The sequence below is a fragment of the Suillus plorans genome, assembly GCF_016647745.1.
Source record: "Suillus plorans strain S12 chromosome Unknown HD556scaffold_48, whole genome shotgun sequence".
NCBI classification, from domain to species: domain Eukaryota; kingdom Fungi; phylum Basidiomycota; class Agaricomycetes; order Boletales; family Suillaceae; genus Suillus; species Suillus plorans.
In genome coordinates this window covers 305,653-327,226 of record NW_024537432.1, presented here as the reverse complement: position 1 = coordinate 327,226, position 21,574 = coordinate 305,653, and the positions used below count along the sequence as shown (strand labels likewise).

At 49.5% G+C, this 21,574-nt stretch overlaps 8 protein-coding genes across 8 annotated transcripts; all 8 read right to left on the bottom strand.

Moving 5' to 3' along the window:
- Positions 1 to 174: 174 nt before the first annotated feature.
- HD556DRAFT_1488467 (uncharacterized protein) lies at positions 175 to 3,775 on the bottom strand (the record flags this gene model as incomplete). The annotated part of the gene is made up of 12 exons (XM_041308765.1): positions 175 to 450; positions 503 to 861; positions 918 to 1,068; positions 1,121 to 1,998; positions 2,057 to 2,165; positions 2,227 to 2,540; positions 2,589 to 2,657; positions 2,703 to 2,768; positions 2,829 to 3,050; positions 3,110 to 3,172; positions 3,227 to 3,253; positions 3,310 to 3,775. 12 exons carry the CDS (start codon positions 3,773 to 3,775, stop codon positions 247 to 249), a joined length of 2,928 nt encoding a protein of 975 aa, XP_041157667.1. The 3' UTR covers positions 175 to 246.
- Positions 3,776 to 4,943: 1,168 nt separating this feature from the next.
- Positions 4,944 to 8,831, bottom strand: HD556DRAFT_1241894 (uncharacterized protein; the record flags this gene model as incomplete). The annotated part of the gene is made up of 4 exons (XM_041298235.1): positions 4,944 to 5,627; positions 5,679 to 5,803; positions 5,851 to 7,849; positions 7,896 to 8,831. The coding sequence occupies 4 exons, from the start codon at positions 8,829 to 8,831 to the stop codon at positions 4,944 to 4,946; spliced, it is 3,744 nt and encodes a 1,247-aa protein (XP_041157666.1).
- Positions 8,832 to 9,220: 389 nt separating this feature from the next.
- HD556DRAFT_1488460 (uncharacterized protein) lies at positions 9,221 to 12,417 on the bottom strand (the record flags this gene model as incomplete). Its single annotated transcript, XM_041308764.1, has 9 exons — positions 9,221 to 9,805; positions 9,861 to 10,011; positions 10,063 to 10,159; positions 10,210 to 10,471; positions 10,534 to 10,905; positions 10,957 to 11,097; positions 11,149 to 11,589; positions 11,703 to 12,112; positions 12,174 to 12,417. 9 exons carry the CDS (start codon positions 12,415 to 12,417, stop codon positions 9,221 to 9,223), a joined length of 2,703 nt encoding a protein of 900 aa, XP_041157665.1.
- A 257-nt stretch (positions 12,418 to 12,674) lies between these two features.
- Positions 12,675 to 13,820, bottom strand: HD556DRAFT_1390295 (uncharacterized protein). Its single transcript, XM_041303535.1, has 5 exons — positions 13,672 to 13,820; positions 13,597 to 13,611; positions 13,338 to 13,533; positions 13,065 to 13,286; positions 12,675 to 13,011 (listed from the first exon to the last, which is right to left on the bottom strand). Exons 3-5 carry the CDS (start codon positions 13,531 to 13,533, stop codon positions 12,758 to 12,760), a joined length of 672 nt encoding a protein of 223 aa, XP_041157664.1. The 5' UTR covers positions 13,597 to 13,611; positions 13,672 to 13,820; the 3' UTR covers positions 12,675 to 12,757.
- Positions 13,821 to 15,808: 1,988 nt separating this feature from the next.
- On the bottom strand, positions 15,809 to 17,790 carry HD556DRAFT_689548 (uncharacterized protein). The gene is made up of 5 exons (XM_041311313.1): positions 17,753 to 17,790; positions 16,372 to 17,670; positions 16,228 to 16,316; positions 15,986 to 16,172; positions 15,809 to 15,935 (listed from the first exon to the last, which is right to left on the bottom strand). Exons 2-5 carry the CDS (start codon positions 17,495 to 17,497, stop codon positions 15,844 to 15,846), a joined length of 1,494 nt encoding a protein of 497 aa, XP_041157663.1. The 5' UTR covers positions 17,498 to 17,670; positions 17,753 to 17,790; the 3' UTR covers positions 15,809 to 15,843.
- Positions 17,629 to 18,603, bottom strand: HD556DRAFT_689500 (uncharacterized protein). Its single transcript, XM_041311312.1, has 4 exons — positions 18,230 to 18,603; positions 18,047 to 18,176; positions 17,753 to 17,990; positions 17,629 to 17,670 (listed from the first exon to the last, which is right to left on the bottom strand). Exons 1-3 carry the CDS (start codon positions 18,479 to 18,481, stop codon positions 17,842 to 17,844), a joined length of 531 nt encoding a protein of 176 aa, XP_041157662.1. The 5' UTR covers positions 18,482 to 18,603; the 3' UTR covers positions 17,629 to 17,670; positions 17,753 to 17,841.
- Positions 18,604 to 18,679: 76 nt separating this feature from the next.
- On the bottom strand, positions 18,680 to 19,095 carry HD556DRAFT_1390260 (uncharacterized protein). The gene has a single exon (XM_041303534.1). The coding sequence runs from the start codon at positions 18,975 to 18,977 to the stop codon at positions 18,726 to 18,728; it is 252 nt and encodes an 83-aa protein (XP_041157661.1). The 5' UTR covers positions 18,978 to 19,095; the 3' UTR covers positions 18,680 to 18,725.
- Positions 19,096 to 19,530: 435 nt separating this feature from the next.
- Positions 19,531 to 21,236, bottom strand: HD556DRAFT_1445989 (uncharacterized protein; the record flags this gene model as incomplete). The annotated part of the gene is made up of 4 exons (XM_041307024.1): positions 19,531 to 19,616; positions 19,667 to 19,853; positions 19,907 to 19,995; positions 20,051 to 21,236. 4 exons carry the CDS (start codon positions 21,234 to 21,236, stop codon positions 19,531 to 19,533), a joined length of 1,548 nt encoding a protein of 515 aa, XP_041157660.1.
- Positions 21,237 to 21,574: the final 338 nt, after the last annotated feature.

Here is a 21,574-nt window from a genome sequence, read left to right as displayed (position 1 = left end):
TGGAGCCGGTCGGTGATCGGAGTTTAAAAACGTCAAAATCCACAAGTTAAGGAATCGAGCGGCAGATAACAAACCGGTGCAGATAAGCACGAATTCGAACTAAGATTACGCATGTACAAGAAAGCAAATGAAAAATAGAAAGCACGCAGGTCGAACGATTAATTGGGTTTCCCCCATACAATACTAAACCTCTCTATCATACAAAATACCGCCACAAGGAACAGAACATCCACATCCACATGCGTCTCAAGGGTCATTCATCTCTTTCTCTTGCCGACAGCACGAAAGCCATGCGAACCACATCATAGTACGCAGTTGAAGAACGTCCTCCTTCCACGCCATGGACTGGTTTTGTTCCCGGAATTCGCGTGTTAATTTCTCACAGCGCTCAATATTCTCGGGGCTGACAAAATCGACTGCGACTTTGATACAATCCGCGAGATTGCATACCTGCATTGCAAATTATGAGCGTCAAAGCACAGCAAAAAGGTACATGACGAACCTGATGAGCGCAACCGGCTGGGATGAATATGGCTTCTCCTGGTCTCTGATATACCCGATGGCTCTTGATACCATGCGTATCATATAGCTCTTTCCGTAGCTGAGTATCCAGGTAGAACTGCTGTGAGTGGATCGGGTCGTGTTGATATGAGCCCTTGAACTTCCTCCGAAGGAAAGTACGTAGTTTCTCTGCATCTTGGGCACGGAAGAGGTCCCATGCTGCGCATCCTGGTCTGCCATCTGGCGTAGTAGATGCGTATGTCATAATATTTACGGCATCAGCCATGTCCATGTGAAGTCTCGTTGACCCCTTGCTGCCTGCCGACTCGAATGACGACATCGCATTGTACATCTTGGGTCCTGCGATAAAGCTCATTGATTAGCCGATCTTCATTCGTGGTCATCGTAACGCTTACCTAAATCAGGTGCAACTGTATTGCTAGGGAAATGTGAGGCAATATTGAGTGTTCCATCTCGACGAACATAATTGGGCACGGGTACAGCCCGACTGAAATCCTCAAAAAGTTCAGGAAATGCTGTCTTGAAATCTGTTGATGGTGGCCAATCCTAGAGATACGCACTAAGTGTGCGTCAGGAATCACACTCGTAATGAACGCACCTTGAGCTTCCAGCACTCCGCCCGCCCTTCATATTTTCCGAACCACGAAAAGAACTCGCCTACCGTCACACGCTTATTCACATCGCTTTGGCACTCCAAAATGAGGCAGCTTTGAGAGGTGTACTTTTGTACGAAATACTCAGGCGTCCACTGAATCTGGAACTTGGGCAGCAACTCGGTGACCACAAGTGGTTCTCCTTTAGCCCACAATGGACGGAAAATTTCCTCTGTAAGCTGCGAATCCGGGATGGTGGTGGTCGGATGTGAAGGTATGTCACTTGACTGAGTAGAATTCTGATCAGCGGACGGTGGCACTACGGGGGCTGATAGCGGTGGCTCGGCGACTCGTGAAACAGATGAAGTAGTTGTTGGCGCTGATTCAGGATGGAAGACGCCGTCTTGTAATAAGCCGTGTTGGGGAGCAGAGGAGATTGACGACTCTGGCGCCGGTGCGGATGCCTCGCCGCCGATCTGTGAATCTGAAACTTGCGCAGAGGGTGGAGTGCCCCCGTTTGCCTGTGCTTGTTCCACATGCAGTAATGGATCTATTGGTCCGGCGTTGGGGAGCGCATCATTATCCGGCTCCAGAAGCATAGCTTCCATGTCCTTAATCGCCTGCGCGAGCTCGGCCTTGCAAAAGCGTGACATCGGTGAAAAGTCCTTTGCGTGATGCTCGTTCCGCCGCGTGCAGGACAAGAAAAATGGATTGCTATGAGCATGTTTTTCTCGGCGGGCTTGGAGAGCAGCAATCTCAGCCTGGCCTGCACCAGGTTTATCTTCGGTGAGATCTTTCACTTGTTCAAAACATTCTGCACATGCTTCTCTCCCGCATAATCGGCACATCCAACTGCTGGAGAAAATCGAGGTCATGCATGTATCTGCGATGAAAATATTATTAGGTAAACGCGAAAAAATAAAAGGTCGCGTAACACTGACCACAAGTGGCGCGCACTTCGCTTTCTCGGGTCCTCCGGATGATCTCTGAGTAGTTCAAGTGTTGCAGCTCCTGAAGAAGCGTCGGGAGAAGAGCCTGAGCTATCGTCCTCTAATTACTCGAATGGTTAGACTCGACATTTCGTCAAAACTCATAACAGATTGTTTCTCACTTTCGTTCGCCGTATATGCGTGGGCGTCAGCGAGACATTCCAGCTCACGGGGAAACTCATGTTTGGTGCATCAGCTCGCTGATTCTCAACGAAGCTGACACCAACAATATTTCTCTGATTGTCTTTCAAGAAAAACCGTATGCCTTGGAATCTGCATGTGTCACCAGCCCAGCGACGCGTGCACGACACACAGCGTGGGAACTGTTCAGATCTATATCGATTTGACATGCACCGAGCAAATTGTAATTCGGGGTGCAGCTGAGCTGAAGCGTCGGTGTTCTGTCCATTATCGCCCGTCACCATGCGCATTGGAGCTTTTGAACGTCAAGAACCATTGGATGTCGACGGAAGTAGCGGCTTACCTTCTGCGGTTTTATCACTGCCCTTGTCGGTAGGGGTCGACGCGTAAGAAACAGTCGGCATCAACTGGGCTGAAGGGTAGTTAGCAACCGTAGTTCAACCATACGTCAACTGACCATTTTGGGCTGCAATCTGGGCAGCTTCGCTGCGCTTCTTAGCGTTATAACCCCGCTTGGATGAACCTTGGGTATATCATCAGCCACCATGCAAAATACCACGCGAGATGCAATGTATATATGTACCATTTCCCTCTGCAGTCTTTGCCTTAGTTTTCGCCTTCTTAGCCTTTGGTGCTTGGTCATCTTCAGTCGAAGGACGCTTTTGCGGGGGAAGGGGAGGGGCATGATACAAGAAGATTCCTGCTGGTGGATGCATGGGAGCCATCTCATAAATCGGCTGCCCTGGTAAGGGAGCTGTGAAGCGGGCGGCTATACGAACAGAAGCTCTTTCAGCATGCTGCAAGGCTTAGGATCGGTGCAAATTGAGAAAACGAGAACAGGAATGATCAAGAGATGATAGTTACATGAAGCAGGATGTCCTGGTGGTAGTTGCTGGGGATGGAAGTTTTGCGCGGGATGGAACTGAGCTAAAAGTAAAAGTGAGTGGCGCAGTCATATGAGTCAACAGATAATAAGCTAACTGTTTGGTGGATAGTCGCCCGATAAGGCTGGGGTAGACAAAGGCTTGAATGAGAATTCAGGTGCATCTAGAATGCTTACTTACCTGTTCGCTCGTCTGAATACATTGGGGCGACGATGGGAGATCCATAGGGAGGATTTGACATATCTGCTTGAGATGGCCAAGAATTAGGTGGCATTGCGTAGTTTGCAGGGTCATCCATCCTTGATCTGCCCTGGCGAGGAACCATGTCACCATTAGGTTCGGTATGCATATGATGGTGAGGTGGTAATGGATATGGACGAGCTAAAGGTGGCCCATTGTCAATTCTACGTTTAGGTACAGACGGGTCGTCACTGGGCTCCCAACTTGCAGCTCTGAGATGGAAAGATGAAGCAGAGTCTATTGGCTGATTATAGTTTGGTTGTTGCTGGTGGGGAGGATGTTGGTACTGAGAAACAGCGACAGGCGATGGAAGATGAGTAGCATGGGAGTAGACTGAGGAGTCGGATGATGGATTGAGAAGTTGACTGATAGAAGTCCTCTTGTGGGAGTCGTGCATAGTATTCATCGTTGAAGTGAACGATGAGAAGAAAATTAAGAACTGGGAAAAGAACGAATCCACTTGTAAAAAAGACGGACTTTGGTGTAGAGAAATGAGGTGTTGGGAGACCTCACCCAAATCCTCTCGGCCACGCGGAGTACGAAAGAAACCACCGGTACGGCGAATGCCGCAAATAGGTATGTTTAGGCTGATTTCTCCGTAAAACTTAAAAGGGCCGCGAGAAGCCGAACAAAGAAGGTCAAGAACTGCGCGGGTAGGCTCTCGTTGGTGTACAAGTTCAGGCTTCGACATCAAATTTTACGAAAAAAAGACTGCTGGGTGACATCTTTACCTTGAGTCATCGAACCTACTGATCGTCATTCGCCACGTATAGAAAATTCATCTCATGAGTAACTCTTCCGCGAACCTGAATCACCGCAGTCGGTCCACCGTCCCTGACTACAAACAGTACAACTGCTTGACCCACTACATCTTTTACTCTCATCACATTGTAAAAAGCCATGTTGCCAAGCACGCCCATTGCAATTGCACACCTTCACACTAATGGTCAAATTCGGGCATCTTCCGAATCACTCTATTGCCTAATGGTGAGAACATTATTTTTTGTCAATCCTTATTTCATATAACTCAGCAGTAGTATGCTATCAGAGTCGAAAGACAATCACCCAATAACCCCATAAAACCCAGAATAAAGCATGCAGCACCTAGTGATCAACACGAACGGACAAAAAAAATGACAAGGTAGGTATACGAATCATTAAAAATATTTGCGGAAGAACGCGGCAACCTTCAGATATAATGGTAAGACCATAGGCGCGGCCAGCCTCGCAAAGCTTCCAAAGGTCGCCCAACGTCGTCATTGAGGTGATGTTGGCGCATCTTGGAATTCAGAAGCATTTGTTGACGTTTCACTTGCAGTCGCATAAGACGTTTCCGATGAGCTTTCATGGCATTCCTCCCCGTCTTGTGAAATATATTGAGCCAAATCGAGTGGCACTCCAGGTGGGAACAAAATACCTGTAGGCGTGTGCTCATCCTTGGCAGTCATAGATTCAGATTGGGTGACCGCATCATCCGTGTCATTATTATGAGAGGCTAGAGAATGATTAATGTCGATTTTTCAAATATGTTTCAACCAGCGCACCAGGGAGTGATGCGGACTTCTCTCCTGAAATCACCGATCTAAGTGAAAGAAAGGCAGAAATAGAAGATTGAGCTCACCAGATTGCTCAAAGGAATCAGAAGATTCAGAAGAAGGCGATGATCCGGGGGAATCATTATCGGGCAAGTCATTTGCCGGTTTCGAGGTTGTCTCGTCCACTCCTTTCGGTTCCGCGAGTTTAGCAGTAAGCTCAGGACCAGGTTGAACAGGGGGATCGCTTTTCTCCTCTCTAGCTTTTGATGTCGATCTACTCAGAGAACCGATTGGAGTCGTTCGACCCTCGGGAACGTGAAGTCGACGGGCCACAAGTTGCGCTTGAGCCGTTTGCTCAGTCGAGATGGTTTTCACTACCTCCGGCCGCAGGTCAGCCCACATCTGCAAAGCCTTGATCGACCCCCACTCGATGATCTTGTTATTCAGCCATTCTAAAGACACAGGCTTGGTCAGGAAATCGTTGCAACCTGCCGCAAGCGCCGCCACTCTGTCGCTCTGGAGGGATGAAGCCGTGAGAGCTACGATAATGACAGCGGAACGGTAAGGCGATGCTGAGGCACGAGATTCGGAGAATGCTCCATCTGAAAGTGTATCGGATAGCGGTGTGCCTGGGGTGTAGCCCGAAGAAGCTGTCAAACTCTCCAATCTTCTAATCTCTTTTGTCGCTTGTATGCCGTCCATAACAGGCATTTGAATGTCCATCTGAGATAACATATCAGCTCGATGGAATTGTCCTATGAGGGAATATCATACCAAAATCAAGTGGAAACCACCATTTTGCCACTTCTGCACCGCCTCTTCTCCGTTTTTGGCCACGTCATACTTAATCTTTTTTCTCCTCATGAAGGTCGACAGAATAGTCTGATTGATTGGGTTATCTGGTCCAACCGATTAGCGCGACGTATGATAAGATTGAAGCCCATACCATCAACGATGAGCACGCTAATTGGAGGTATGATGCTTGTGTCAGGTTGACCCTTGCCTGCTTTCCCCAACGCAGTGGGGGGCGTCGAAGGTTTTGAATCATGAGTTACTCGCCTTCCTGGTCTTCGCGTGAGCACACTGGGTTGGGGTTCCGGTATTACTGGAGAACTTGGAGGGGAAGAAACCTTCCTTAGATCAACAGTGCTTGCGTTACGCGATGGGGGAGATAGCGGTGATGAGGGGGTAAGTTCATCTGCCTGAGGGGAAGTTACTCCTTTCCCCTTTGCTTTGGGAGTAGTGGAGATGGGGGTAAAACCCTCGATAGGAGAAGCTTCTCGCCGAGGGGGTGATACACTTCCCAACACATTAGAGTGCAAAGACGCAAAGGAGAGCGGCGATTGACCCTGCTTCTTCTGTTCACTGTCCGATAGACGGCGGGAGGACCCTCGTAGCCGTTCAGAACTGGCTAATAGAAACTGCGGCTTATCCCGATCGACTGCAACACTATTGGGTGATGGTGTGATAGGCTTCGTAGATTTTGCACGCGGCTGGAAGATAATGCCTGTTGGTTGTCCGTCGGGGCTCGAAATGACGAGCCCGGAGGATGGCGTCTGACCAAGCCTTACAGGGCTCTGAGTTTCGGGGAAATACTCCATGTTATCCGCGAGACCGAGGGGTGATGGAGGTGCATGCGAGTGGTGTTCACTTGTACTGTCCCTCGTAGATCGCATAGATCGCTCGGAATTGGTCCGCGATGAGTTCGATGGGCGAGAAGAAGGGGATTTTGGACTTGTCTGAGTTAAATTGAAGAAGGGAGAACTGTGCGAACCAGGGCTAAGTGGCGAGGTAGCAATTGGGGCAAAGAATGGATCGACGATAGGCTTAGTAACAGCAGTGTGCAGCGCAGTAAGGAACCTGCGTGGACCCGCGGGCTTAGGAATAATCATAACTTCGGGGGGACATGCTGGATAGGAGTGGGAAGCGAGATCGCATTGTATGATTTCCTTGACCAGTTTGTAATTGGCCAGGCTGGTGAAGTGAACGACTACTATGGGTGTTTGTTGCGGTAGGGCCTGTGATCCTAAGCCTAGAGTACGGGCTACTTGTGGTGACGACTTTGGGCGATGGTGAGCAGCTAGAGAAGGCCGTTTCCGAGAGTGAAGGCTGAGAGGTATCGGTTGCTCTGCTCTGTACTTGCGCAACCTCTCCCGAAGGATGGAGACATCGTCATCGATCATTACGAATGACAGCGACGGAGCTAAGCGTGGGGTGCCGTTCGTGGATGGGGCTCGAGGCTCTTGTGATCCACGCTCTCGAGATGGAGGGGCAGGAGCTTCATTGGCGCCTGGAGTGCCATCGACTTCAGCCTCTGGCGAAACGTGACTGACATCCAACCCCCAAGCAGTGAGATAGCTTGTCAGGTGATGTGCAAAGGAGCTTGTGGAGCTTGCATACAAGGTGACCTTCTTTCCGCGCAAAGTTTCAGCGAATTGACCAAGCTCTTCAAGAGACGGCTCCGTTCCTAACCGAACCCCACTGAGAAGCACATGAGATTGTTCAGATGTTGCAGAGGATTTGGCAGTAATCGTATCTACTGAACCACGCTGAAGTTCAAGCTTGACTTCATACGTCCTTCTTGAAGTTACGTCATCAGTGACGTCGGATGAAAGCGACGCGCCGCATCGAAGAAGTAGCCTTCGAAACAACATCGAACCAAAGTTGGGCTCTGGACGCTCTAGAACGTCGGAAGGGTTTGTGTTGGTAGGTGTCATGTCGTCCACTGGCACATCCGGCGAATGAAAACGATGATGGATTTCGAATGTGCACTGCAAAGTTTCATCCTCATCTATGGGGACGGGAGAAGAGACACCCCTTGCTGTCGAACTTGGTTTCTCGATGGAAGGTGACATATTTGAGCCCAAATAGCTCGACGAAGCGACACTAAGGCCCAAATCAATTGAATCACCGCGGCGTGCGGTATTGATGATTTGACGGACGACCTGTAGGTCGTGAGACTAGGACTTCAACTGCAACGGGCCCACTCACATGCGTTAGCACATTAGATATTCCACATTCTACTCCCTTGACCGCAATATGCCTCATCCCAACATCGCTATGGAATAAGACCAGATCTACACCAACTTCAGCGGCCCTCCCGCTCGATGCATCTCCGACTCCTTGCAGCATCTCCCCAATATCGAAATCCGTGGCTGGAGTGACAGGTGGTCCAGGCAGGGTCAATCGGCGGGCTGTCAAAGTAGAATTGCTGGAATGAGCAGAGTTGAATGTGTCGGCACATAGATCTGGCATATTCGCAGAAATGTAATTGAGGTTCTTCATAGTCGTGAATACAGCAGACATGCAGGCGGTGGGGACTGAGAGAGAACAAGCTGCAAATTGCTCTTTCGCCGGGTCAAGTATTTGCGTTGGCGAGACCTGTAAAAGGGTCTGAACGACCATCTGAACAGAATCCGCGAGTTCTAACGAAAGTTCGTGGAACCGAGAGGATTCGGCAGTGGCATCTGTGGAGAGAGGTTGACTAGGCATTTCAGGTGAAGTAGACACGGTCGTCCTGCGGGGATTTTTTAGATGCTCTAGCTGTGATGGCAAAGGCATGGAGGTTGCACGAGAAAGCCGTGGAATAATCGGATTTTCATCGTGATGGTGAGGAGCGAGTTGCTGAGGCCGAAAACGTTGACTCAGCGAACTTTCGAATTCGTCAGAAAGCTCGGCAGGTGATTGCTTTTCTCCCAACGAGCAGAGATCTTTCTCCGAAAAATCTGATTCACCGTCAGATGAGCTGAGGACAACTTGGCGCTCTGCAGCTTGTACAAGAGGTGCAAGTACAGGAGGGGGAGGTTCAGCAGACCACGTTACCGCAAACTTGCTCGGGCCAATGGCTTCTGGCGCTATCAGTCCTTCTTCATTGACAAGAACGGATACCGGCAGACGATGAGCAAGAATAGGTTTGGCCCCACTCATTGATGATCACGGTGCCGTAGAGTCAGGAGTTGTGCGACAGCACCCGACTTGTAGTGCAAGTTTCGAACTGGAATGATTGTGCAGAAGGAACACAGAAATAGGTAGTTTACAAAACAAGGGAGTTAATAAGCAAGGGACAGGCAAGGGTCAGGGAGAAATGCTACACAGTGCTACACCGACCGCAACACTCATCCTTTTTGAGCACGACCTGGACCCTTTTGGGCTTTCTAATTTGTTCTACGATCTCTCAATATTATAAGTGTTTGCCACATCCAGTACACGGGTTCCTCCTCAGCGCTCTCTGAGGAAGACGCTTTCCAACATGCGACATAATCACCAAAATATATTGCGAAAGCGTAGAGAAATTATATCACGTATGCATCATCACATCAGTAAGTCAACTCGACATCTCCTTCAGCAACCGAGTCCATGTCGTGGTAGCTGACTTTCTTGCCCCCAGCAGCCCTGGGATCCTCCTTCGCATCGGGTGGCGGAGGTGGCGGTGGACCTGAGCTCGTGGCTCCTCGGCGACCTTTCCTGCCAATATCCGCCGCAGGCTGGCCAAGGTCCATAGTAACTTGTGGCTTAGCGGGAAGTCCAGCATTAGCGGGAATTGTAACCTCTATCGGCTGCTCCAGATTGGGTGCATAGCCGCTAATACGATCACTGAGCCTGCGAGCGGTGGTCGCTTCATCCCTTCGGATAGGTGTAGGAGTAGGAAATAGACCTGGAGGCCCGTATTGATATCCGAAATGATCCCAGTGACCATTGTTTCCATAAGGCGGCGGAGGGAACGCAGCAGGATAAGTAAGATATGGATTCGGCCGGCCAAAGTCCGGGGGCGGGTATACTACCGCGTGTCCTTGAATGCCGAATGCTTGGGGAGGAGGCTGGCTGTTCCCGGTAATAGGAGGTGGGTGTGTGAACGGCTGGATTCTATGTGGGTCCAGCGCGAAGTTATTGAAGTAAGGGACCTGAAAATCCGGCGACCGTGAGATGCCGAAAGAAGACGAAATTAAACATGCGTACCTCATCGAGCTGTTTCACGAGTTCAGGGTGCTTGTTCGCGACATGCTTCTCGACAAACGAGGTAGCCTTGAAGAGCTTCTGGCAAGTCTTGCACCGGAACCTGCCCTCATCTTCCTGCTTGATGAATTGCTCGACAGCTTTGCTCAGCTCCCTGCAACGAGAATGACATTTCCAATCATCTGAGATCAGAGGAGGCACGCACTCGTCGTAACTTTTGCCACCATATTCACGCGGGTCCAGGTCGTTGCGATTGATCAGTAGCGCAATCTTGCTATCAAACCACTCCAGCCATCTCTCATCTGCTCCACGTAATTAGCCAGACCGACTTTAATAAATGCCGGAAGCTTACCATTGCGCTTCCAATCTCTGTTCTCGGTTGGCTTAGGGGGTAAAGGTGCGTCACTTTCTTTCTCATCGTCCCTTTCTTTTTTTTCTTTCTCAGCCTCAGCAGCCTTTACCTCCTCAAGCAGTGACTTGGATAGAGGTTTCCTCACATGCTGCAAGCACTTACGCTGCAATTCTTCAAGATGATCGGTAACAACAGCGCAGTAGTAGCATGCGTGAAACGCTGCCCGAAGGTAGGCAAGATATAAGTCCAGGGAAATAACAGCCTAAAAAAAGCCGAGAGCGAAAGTCAGCAACAATGAAATAGAGCGCGTCAGATCCCACATACTTTTTTCGCCTCCACGACTTTTTCATCAACCGCCCCCTGGTCGCGAAGGTCTGCCATAATCTTCTCTATCCTCCGTTCTATAGCCTCAGATCCGGATTCTTTTGGTTCCGGATCGTCCTCATGGTCTGCATGTGCATCACTCATCACAGCATCCACGGGTTTTGCATCTCCGTTCGTTGCCGAGGACTCATGCCCTGCTGGATTAAACTGGCGTAGTGCTAAAGCTTCTTCCTCTAAAATAGAGGCCAAGAGCTTTGCGTTCGCAAGGTCTTTCTCGATGCGGTCTGGCTTACTGGCGACTTCTGGGACATAGCGAATTCTGTTTACAAAGGGCTTAACAGTGTGAGCAACATGAAGCTTGAAGCCTTCGATCTATCGCGTCGTGTTAACGAAAGACACGCGGTACGGAACCAAGATCTTCACCTTTTTATCAGTCAACTCACTCATAACAACTGTCATATCAGCATCGTCACTGAATTTGATCCAGCCAGCGCGATAGTAGTTGCGTTTCTGAAGGGGATCGCCGAGCGCTAGATACATGTATCCTGGCACCTTACAACATGCCTGCAAAGCCCTGATGAGCTCTTATAATCACCATAGAACGACCACACTTACCTCCTCCAGCTTCACACGGCCGATATCAGGCGGAATAGTCCGAATCATGACCTGATTGCCTTCCGGAGCGACAGCAATCTCTTCGCCACGATTATTGCGCTTGTTGTCATTTACATTTTTCCCGTTGGCCTCAGCGCGGCTGGGCTCTTGTTCACCAGCATCGTCCTCAGCGTCGAGGTTGAACTGCATGTCATCATCGCCACCAGTTTTCGCATCCTCACCAGCCTCGACTGTCTCCTTAACGGGAGAAGTTGTGTCTGTTTCAGGCTCGCTCAAGTCAGGATCAAACTTGCCCGACTCGAGGTCTAGCAGAAACGTGTTTAATCGCCCTCTCCAACCTTCCTTTCGAACACGACGGCGTAGAGCAACGAACTCCGGAGCTGGGTCATACTTCTCTGCAAACCATGGGGATTTCCTATGGTGATCAAACATGGTCTGCAACTACATACATAACAAAGGACGTTCAGCTGCTGCTTCACAAAACTCATGACGGCAAAGGACACAATATGCCACGCAGTACACACAGTACGCTTGAGAGATTGACGACGACTAACCTGAGTTGCGACGAAATCCTTCTTATATTTCTCCCAACGAGAACGAATGCCGTTGCGAGGCTTGGAACCATCGCCAGCTTCTTGTTCTGCTGCCTTGTCGGCGGCATCCTCATCAGAAGCTTGTTGAGGGAAAGCATATCTAAACCATTCGGCATATTGCTTCAGGGTTGCTGGGTGATCGAGTGTACGCGGGTCTGCGGGTGCCCTGCGAGGAGGATATGGGGGCGCAAATTGAGCTCTTGGGGGAGACCTGTAGCTATATACCCGCGAATGTGCATCTAGATTGAGGTCAGAAATGAGAAAATGATTTAACGCAGCCGAAACACCATAATCATCGCCATAACGCGGGCGTGGGTCATATCGCTCCCTTTCCCTGTCATAAGGTGAAACGGACCTGCGACGTTTTCTGCCTATATAAATTGGACTAGTCAATGTACTGTCATGAGATGAAGTATAAAGAAATTTTCATACTGTCGTCCGGTGGCGGACTGCGGCTTCTGCGACGAGTGTGGTCATATGCGATTCTATCTCGCTCATACTCGACCCATGCTCTCTCCCTATCCCTTTCATGTGGATCCCAGCCACCTCCACCTCTGTGCTGGTCCGGAGGATACCCAGCGTCTGGATATGGTGGTCGAGGATGACCACCACGAGGAGGGGAGCGAGAACGCGAACGACGAGGCGGAGGGTAAGCAGGAGCAGGCCAGGAAGACATTATAATATCTTTAGAAGTAAGAACTGAGAGAGAAATCAGAGACGATATTCCACGGCAAGGATGGAGGTTTGAGGAGAGAGCCGAGCATGATGTAGAAGGACAGACAGACCTCTTGGATCGCGAGACTGTGAGTTTTTGAGACCAACCGTGCAGTTGACCAACTCAAACCTTTGTCAACAATGTCGCGATGCAAGTCGTTGCTTCCGTCAACCATGTTCTCTTCCTTTCCCCATTCACGCGCCGATTAAATTTTATCCCGTGCCGCCGGCTGGCCCGTGCACTAATTGAACACGTTGAACATTTAACGTTAACGTTAGAGTACTATGATAAAACTCTTAAACTAAAATATGCTACCAAGTACACTATCAAGCTGGGTATCATCCGTGTGCTTCAGTCGCTTTCGAGGCTCCTCTTCTTTACTACTTTCAGCTGGGCGCTTAAGCTCAACTGGCCCCAAACCCTTTTCCTTTCTTTTCTCATTACGCTTGTCCAATACTCGTGCAAGTTCTACATTCTTGAGGTAATCGTGTTGTTCCGTCTTCGACTGCGCAAGCTCGATGCGCAGTTTAGCAGTATGAATAGCAGCTTCATGTGCTGAGGTTGCAATGAGTGTCCCACGTGTTCATGAATGAAGTGAAAACACGCACCTATTTGCTCAGTCAACATGTTCCATTTAAATTTTGGGAGATATTTCATAGTCCATACATCATCTCGCCAGCGAGTACCCTTCTTGCCGCCGATCGGCTGCGCGTTTAGCATCTCAGCTACAGATCTTGCGACCGTTTTATCTTTGAACTCCACCCAGCCTTCAGTGAAATGCGGCTTTTTGGTGGACGTATACTTTCGGCGGAGGTATGCGCGTTTGGCGTCTTAACAAAAATCCAATTAGTGTGTAATAGCATGGTGAAGAGCAGACGCACCTTCTTGTTGGAGATAAACCCTCCCCACTTCACCATGGGCACTCATTAAATGTCGTACTTTTGCAGGACGCATACCAGGAGGTATTCGTGAAATGTAGATTACGCCAGTGCGGGCTTGCGCAGCATTGAATGTTGCCAGCGCCTCGGGCGTCAAAGGCTGGACTACCTTCGGACCAGCAAACCCCTCAAGTTCCATCTATTAAGTAAGGGACGACGGTGAGGGAAGGGTTTCGCTAGCTCGCGTGGTTTGCGCGCTTACTAGAGACTTCGTATGCTGGAGACAAACAAGCCCGCCTGATTACATAACCTATTGTTTTGCGGGCGTCATACTTACTGTGAGATGTGAGGTGCGAGTATCGCCAGTTTGGGGAGGGGGTTCGGTCGTGTTAGTACGTCTTTACTGATGGGCGTGTCTCGGTGTCTGCTGAGTGTCGAAAGCTCTGGATTTGATTAAAAAGTTTCTCGGTGAGATGTACGGTTTCCTGCGAGTCGCGCAAGCGTGTTCCGAGTCACGTGACCTCAGAATTTCGAGCGGAATGGGACAACAAAACCGGGTGCACGACACTACACATCCCGAGCACAAGGCTCCCAGTGAAAACCCACAAGAGGCAGATCGAGGGATATCGAGACAGGTAGAGTAATTCATGCTCTATGAGGGCGCCGCCGCGGCCGCCCCATGTAGATTACATTCTTGCATGCATACTAGCCTGTGCGTTGTTCCAGACAAGTGATGATCATGTTGATTAAATGCTGCTATTTTTTCTAGTGCTTGGAGACTCCATTTCTCACTTCTCCGCTGTTCAGTGTTGACGAGGAACGACACCGGGGTACCTCGAAGACTATAGCCCATCATCTTCTCGCTCTACTGACAGATACCACGTTTTTCTGCGGTCCTAGAACAGTTATCAGACGCTCGCGTAACTCAGGTATGGCTTTTATGTTAATTTTTCCTGTTGTTTATAATTATCGCCTCTCTCGGAAGCTTTTCCTTCATTTTCCAGAGACCAGGCAGTTGAAGATTCCAATGAAACAGAATTGTCATTTGACCGTTAATTAGCATGTCTCGACAAAGGCTCGGAGGACTCCATCCATCACAAGAGCTACCGCTTTTGTTCCCGCTTTTATGCCTCCGCTACGACAGTGTCCAGCAACTCGTTGATGCCAGAGAGTGTCGCAGAACATCGCTGTACCAACGCCAGGGCGCATCTTCGCTCCCAATTGTTCGACTTACCTCCTTGAGACAGTTCAAACATTTTAAGTTTGACTGCCGCTGCTCGTTTGAGGCGTTTTCATCGAACAAATCTTCCCGCCCTTTGTCCTCTGGTCGAACTGCCGATCTTCCTTCAAGACTGTTCACATCCAACAGTTCTGGGTCGCCTTCTCGGTTTCCACGAGGAGGTTTGACCGAATGGGAGTGTCCGATTTTCTCTGAACACAGACATCCCCAGACAAGAAATGGGAATAGCTGACCTCTGTCAAGAGACCGCAATCACCTCTCTTCTACAGACTCATCCGAAAGCATATTTGACCGGTGTTCGATACGATCAACGTTATTCCGGGTTCAACAAACTCAGTGGAAGGAAACGCGCAGCCACCGTATGTTTATCGTACGCCCACACCACCTCTTCACACCTTGCGTGCTGCTCGCTCGCACTCTCCATCACGTATACTTTTTTCAAGTTGTTTCCATGTCTTACTAGCACCACCCTCGTACATTTGTTTGTTGCTGTAGATTCACATGCAGCTACTGTCGTCGAGCCATTCAAGGCCCATGGGGTGTGTGTCGAAATGGGTGTCATATGCAAAGATGCGAGTGATGGGCAGGTGGGAAATGGGGGTGCCGGTGAGTAGCAGAGCGTTGGCTCTTAGAGTCGACACTGAGTAGGCAGAGAGTGAGTTGCATGGCAAATAAAGCGTTCGTCTTCACCTTCTTCCATATCGACGTTATCATCGTCGTCCTCTCTGAGCTTGTGCTTCAGGACCAAACAGGGACAGATTCCGGTGTCAGAGTCACTTTCCGCAAGCTGAAATTGTGCGTGCCTTAGCATCCTTGCTTGGGTAGTGTCAGAGAGAAGGTACAATTTGACGCTCCCTACGTAGTTGAATGGTGCACGCTCTGAATCATTGGATGCATGAGTGAAAACTTGGCATTCGTATGGAACGGTTTCATCGTATGATAACGTAGTAAGTGTACTAGTAAAGGTCCGGCGCAGAGATGTCAGTCAAATTGTCCATCAGCTACATGATTTCAAGTTATAATACCACCAAAATTACAATGATTCAACAGTTGCTGGAAGGTCCAATCGAACGTGCCTCTGCTAAAAGTTGTCCCAGACTCGTAATGAATGGAAGAACAAGGAGAACCAACTACAACGCAGTAAATAGCATGAAAATCGTATGTCTCGTTCAATGGCATGGCTGCTTGTGTGCACCGTGAATGCCGCGCCAGCTTGACGTAGATATAGCTTCTCTGCTTAAAAAGACACATGAAGACATCAAGTACCTGTCACGAGAGGGCCCGGGGTACCAGAGACCCAGCACCAGAACCAGCATAAACGCAATCCATCTTCACATCCGGCAGCAGGTGATCGCTTGTCCCTTTTCAAAAGTGTTAATGCAGAATCATCGTGAACATCCAAGTATCCTACCAGCATGACAGTACGGAATTCCATCCTCCTTGTGTCCCCACCACATGACAGGCGACCACTCATCCACGAGGTTGGCGAGCGTCTGCAGGTGGCCATATGCAGCTGGCTGGGGACCGTGCGGTCGGAGCAGTGCAACGACAGTGAAGAAACAGGCAAGTATAAAGAGCGCAATGCATAAGTTCCAGATCTGCAAGAATGTGTGAGCATGTTGTAACAATTTTACATGGGGAGTAAGGACGAACCTGGGCAGTGAACATAGATATCGAAAAATCGTTCAGGGTGTCGTCAATGGCGTATGTGCCTATGTTGGATGAAAGCCCAAACATCCAGTCTGTGGTCGGTGTTCAATAACACTGACAACAAAATACTAGGCGTGAATGACTCACGCAGGAAAGGCTTCGCGATGAAAAGTATGAGACAGAGCGGATGAGTGAAAATCGGCTTCAGCGGGTTCGTCGCCACTCTCAGTCCTTGCCTTCTGGTAGCGCATCTCCACTGTCTTTCGTCTCGAATGACATTCACGATGAGCTCCGAGCAATGCAGCCCAAGCGTCAACGGTCCCTGGACAACCGCAATGTTGACAAAGAGCAAAATCCACCACTCAATACCGTCATTCGGTACACCATATGTAATGTAATTGCCATCAGAATTTTGGAAGAACGTCCACGTTTGTAGGGTGAGGGGACTGGCGATCCGTCCCATGAAAAGGCGGTCCCAGATATACATGACAAGTACGGCCCATCCAGCGCATGCTGCAACGATAACCCAAAGAAAAATGACAACTTTCCGGATGCTAGGGTGAGCATGCCACGCAGAGGGCTGTGTCTCTGGTGGTTTCGCTGGTCCTCCGTACGTGTCTAGGTCAGACACACGACGCATGCACCGGAAGGTAGCAGGGGTCAATTGTGTGTGGTGGACGAGTGCGGCGGTCAAGTCGAAAGGTGAGGAGCTCCACGTCAGGATTTTGATAGCCCGCATCGCTGACAATGCGATAATCACCTGGAGGAGGAGTGTGACGCCTAAAATGAGAAGAGGTAACCCGGCGATGGCGGCGCTCGCACTGCCCATGGTGTCTCCATCCACGGTGTATTGGGTTTGCTGGTCTACACATACGATGAGTGAGGGCGAGCTGTAGGATACAATGAGGAGGACAATCGAGATACCGTTAAGCAGGGCACCATTAGGGTTATGCCATCCACGAGCTGCGGTCAGAAGGCGCAAGTTGGTGTTGAAACGAAGCCGAGACTCTGAGGCTAGCGCAGAGCGCAATGAGATGCCGTGCACGAAGCCTATAGACTCGGTACATAACGTGATGATTAAGTCAAGCATCAGGGTCAATATTTCCGCCTGCAGCGACAATCGAGGATATTCATAGGCATAGAACATGCCGTTGTCCTCAAGGAGTGGATTTATCCCCATGCTGAGTGGGGTTACTCCCATGATTCCGTGACTGGCTAAAGTGACAATCCCTGTAATGATGCATGAGCAGCTGAAGATACTTGAACATGCCATTCCGACAAGGGCATATCTGCGACTCGTCAGACTTCGGTCGTAGAAATCGGTTCCAGTATCAGCAGTGGGCTTCGCATCAGATATTGTCGGGTCAAAGTCCTGGTGACCCGGGAGTGCGTTGTATGCAAGAAGGCTGGATGGACGCGAATTTTCTTCTGTTGGTTTGGAAGAAGCTGCCGTCATGATGGGAGGCAGAGACAGAAAGGCCAGTGCATTAGACACACGCAGATTACATAAATATGTTTCGATTCTGACCATAGCTTTTGGTGCATGTGGCTGCCTACTCGGATCAGTGAACTGACGAGGAAATTGGACGCTGGATTGCATAATTTTGTTATCGAGTATCAGTTGTATATAGGAAACGAGTTTCCCCATTTGACTATACAAGCTGTGGCCCGTGACGCCGATAATTGCTGATTTTGAGATCTAGTCGATGGGGGGCGCAGTAAGCATGGTTCCTTATGGTAAGTACTTCGGTGCGATATCTCCTCATCTGTTACCTGTATTAGCTCCAGAGATAAAAACGAAGACCGCTGAGCGCTGAGTCACCGTCAGATTTCCAAGTCATAGAAGGTGCAGGTGTATAATAGTGTTGTGAATGCATGTAACTCAAGTCCGAGTCGGTCGAGTTGTTGCCCGAGGTGGCGGTGCACCAAATTTGACACACACGAACTTTGTTCTAAACAGAATAAATTGAAACAAGGACGTAATCAACAACGTGTGGTGACTCACATGGAATGTATCATTCTCGTTCTGGAAAACCTGAGCCTCTACCTCATCCTCAAGGTCTTGCTGCGTTTTTTGTGGGCGTGAAACTCTTCTCCCTCGACCCCTCGCTCTGCGCCAGTCTTCGCGCAGCACAGCAACGGCGTGCGCAGAAATGTGACTTTTTAGGTCCCAAGAATGAGGCGCAGAAGACGTGCTCCTATCCGGAGCGCGTTTTGGAAGGTCTATCAGCTGTACGACACGCATCAAGATCATCATCCAATGGCTTCACACAGTTAATTTCACTTTTGCGATGCTCATCCTCTTTCCTGGCGATTTTTCCATACCTCTTATAGAACTTGCTTTCCTTTGTGCCCTTCTTCTTTACGTGAGTTATCATCCTTAGCCCAATGCATGTATGATACCTTTCAAGCCTTGACCTTTAGCCAGGCTCTTGGTTATTCGCCCTTCTGGCGGCCATAAGGTGGTTGAGGTGGGTTTTGCCATCGTGAAGCCGTCTGCATCAATATCCTCCATAGCAGATTTTCGGAAGTACCGATGGCAGTATGTGCAGAGGCGTAAACGAAGATTCAGCTATCATCGTCGAGCCATTCAAGGCCCATGGGGTGCGTGTCGAAATGGGTGACATGCAAAGATGGACAAGTGGGAAATGGAGGTATCGGTGAGCAGCAGAGCATTGGCTCTCAGAGTCCACGTTCAGTAGGCAGAGTGTGAATTGCACGGCAAATACGAAGGCTAAACGTATCATCATCATCCTCTGTGAGCTTGTGCTTCAGGGTCAAACAGAGACAGATTCCCGTGTCAGAGTCACTTTGCGCAAGCTGAAATTGCGCGCGCCTTGGCATCCTTACCTGGGCAGTGTCAGAGAGAAGGTACACTTTGATGCTCCCTACGTGATTGGATGGTGTAGCACGCTCTGGATCGAGTGAAAACTTGATATTGAATCGCATGGAACGGTTTCATCAACTGACGATATATAAGTAAGGTCCGGCGCAGAGATACCGTTAGGAAAAGTGTCCATCAGCTACATGATTTCAAGTTATAATCCGCCAAAATTACAATGATTCAACGATTTCTTGAAAGTCCAATCGAAAGTGTCCCTGCTAAAAGTTGTCCCAGACTCGTATGAATGGTATAAGAAAAAGAACCAACTAGAACGCAGTAGATAGCATGAAAATCGTATGTCTCGTTCAATGAGATTACTGATTGTGTGCACCGTAAATGCATCGCCAGCCTGACATGGATACACTTCTCTATTTAAAGAGAGAAATCAGAGCACTCCCTTTAACAAGCAAGTCAAGTACCTCTCACGAAAGGGGTACCAGAGACCCAGCACCGGAACCAGCATAAACGCAGTCCATCTTCACATCCGGCAGCGGGTGATCGCTCGTCCCTTTTCAAACGTGTCAATGCAGCATCATCGTGAACATGCAAGTACCCTACCAGCATGACAGTACGGAATCCCATCCTCCTTGTGTCCCCACCACATGACAGGCGACCACTCATCCACAAGGTTGGCGAGCGTCTGCAGGTGGCCATATGCAGCCGGCTGGGGACCGTGCGGTCTGCGCAGTGAGATGAAAGTGAAGAAAGAGGCAAGTATAAAGAGCGCAATGCATAAGTTCCAGATCTTACAGAATGTGTGAGCATGGTGTAACAATTTTACATACAGTAAGTACGAACCTGGGTGGTGTACATATATATCGAAAAATTGTCTAGGGCGTCCTCATAGGCGAATGGGGATATGTCGAATGAAAGTCCAAACATCCAGTCTGTGGTCGGTGTTCAATAACACTGACAACAAAATACTAGGCATGAATGACTCACGCAGGAAAGGCTTCGCGATAAAAAGTATGAGACAGAGCGGATGAGTGAAAAATGGCTTCAGCGGGTTCGTCGCCACTCTAAGTCCTTGCCTTGTGGTAGCGCATCTCCACTGTCTTTCGTCTCGAATGACATTCACGATGAGCTCCGAGCAATGCAGCCCAAGCGTCAACGGTCCCTGGACTCCCGCAATATTGACAAAGAGTAGAATCCATCCCTGAAGATGGACAGCTGGCACAGCATATGCGACGAAATTGCTATCAAGGTTGTGGAAGAACGACCACGTTTGCAGGGTCAGAGGATGGTCGTTGATGAGGTAAGCTTCGTTGGCAAACAGGCGGCCCCAGATATACATGACGAGTGCGGCCCATCCAGCGCATGCTGCAACAATAACCCAAAGAAAAATGACGACTTTCCGGATGCTAGGGTGAGCATGCCATGCAGAGGGCTGTGTCTCTGGTGGCTTCGCTGGTCCTCCATACGAGTCTAGGTCAGACACACGACGCATGCACCGGAAAGTAGCTGGGGTCAATTGTGTGTGGTGGACGAGTGCGGCGGTCAAGTCGAAAGGTGAGGAGCTCCATGTCAGGATTTTGATAGTCCACATCGCTGACAATGCGATAATCACCTGGAGGAGGAGTGCGACGCCCAAAATGAGGAGAGGTATTCCTGCGATGGCAATATTCTCAAAAACAACTGTTGTGAATGTCTCTGAGTAGTTATATTGGTCCATACATATTACGACTGAGGCCGAGCTGTAGGATATAATGAGGAGGACAACCGAGATACCGTTAAGCAGGGCGCCATTAGGGTTATGCCATCCACGAGCTGCGGTCAGAAGGCGCAGGTTGGTGTTGAAACGAAGCCGAGACTCTGATGCCAGCGCAGAGCGCAATGAGATGCCGTGTACGAAGCCTGTGGACTCGGTACATAACGTGACGATTAAGTCAAGTATCAGGGTTAATATTTCGGCCTGAAGTGGCAATGGAGTAAACTCCTCAGGACCGACCATGTGGAACGGGGTTACTCCCGAGATTCCGTGCCTGGCTAAAATGACAATCCCTGCAACGACGCATAAGCAGCTGAAGATACTTGTACATGCCACTCCGACAAGGGCATATCTGCGACTCGTCAGACTGCGGTCGTAGAAATCGGTTCCAGTATCAGCAGTGGGCTTCGCACCAGACATTGTCGGGTCAAAGTCCTGGTGACACGGGAGTGCCACGTACAGCTGATGATAGTATCGTGAAAGAGCAACTTGCAGGTGAAACGTAACTGAAGATTGCTCGGTCAGTCGAGTTGCGTTCTAGACTGCTACGTTGGCGCTGCACCAAATTGACTCTGCGAACACGATTTGGGTCAGCAGGATGCCGAAGCTGGTCCAAGTACGTGAATTTATTGCTCGTGCCTGCGTGATTGATAGAGAGGACGAGTCACGAGAGTGTTGGGTGAGGTTAACGTTGTCATTACTAGACCTACATAGTGTTTACTATTTCTTCCGCGGGTATGTCCGGCGTGCTATACCCA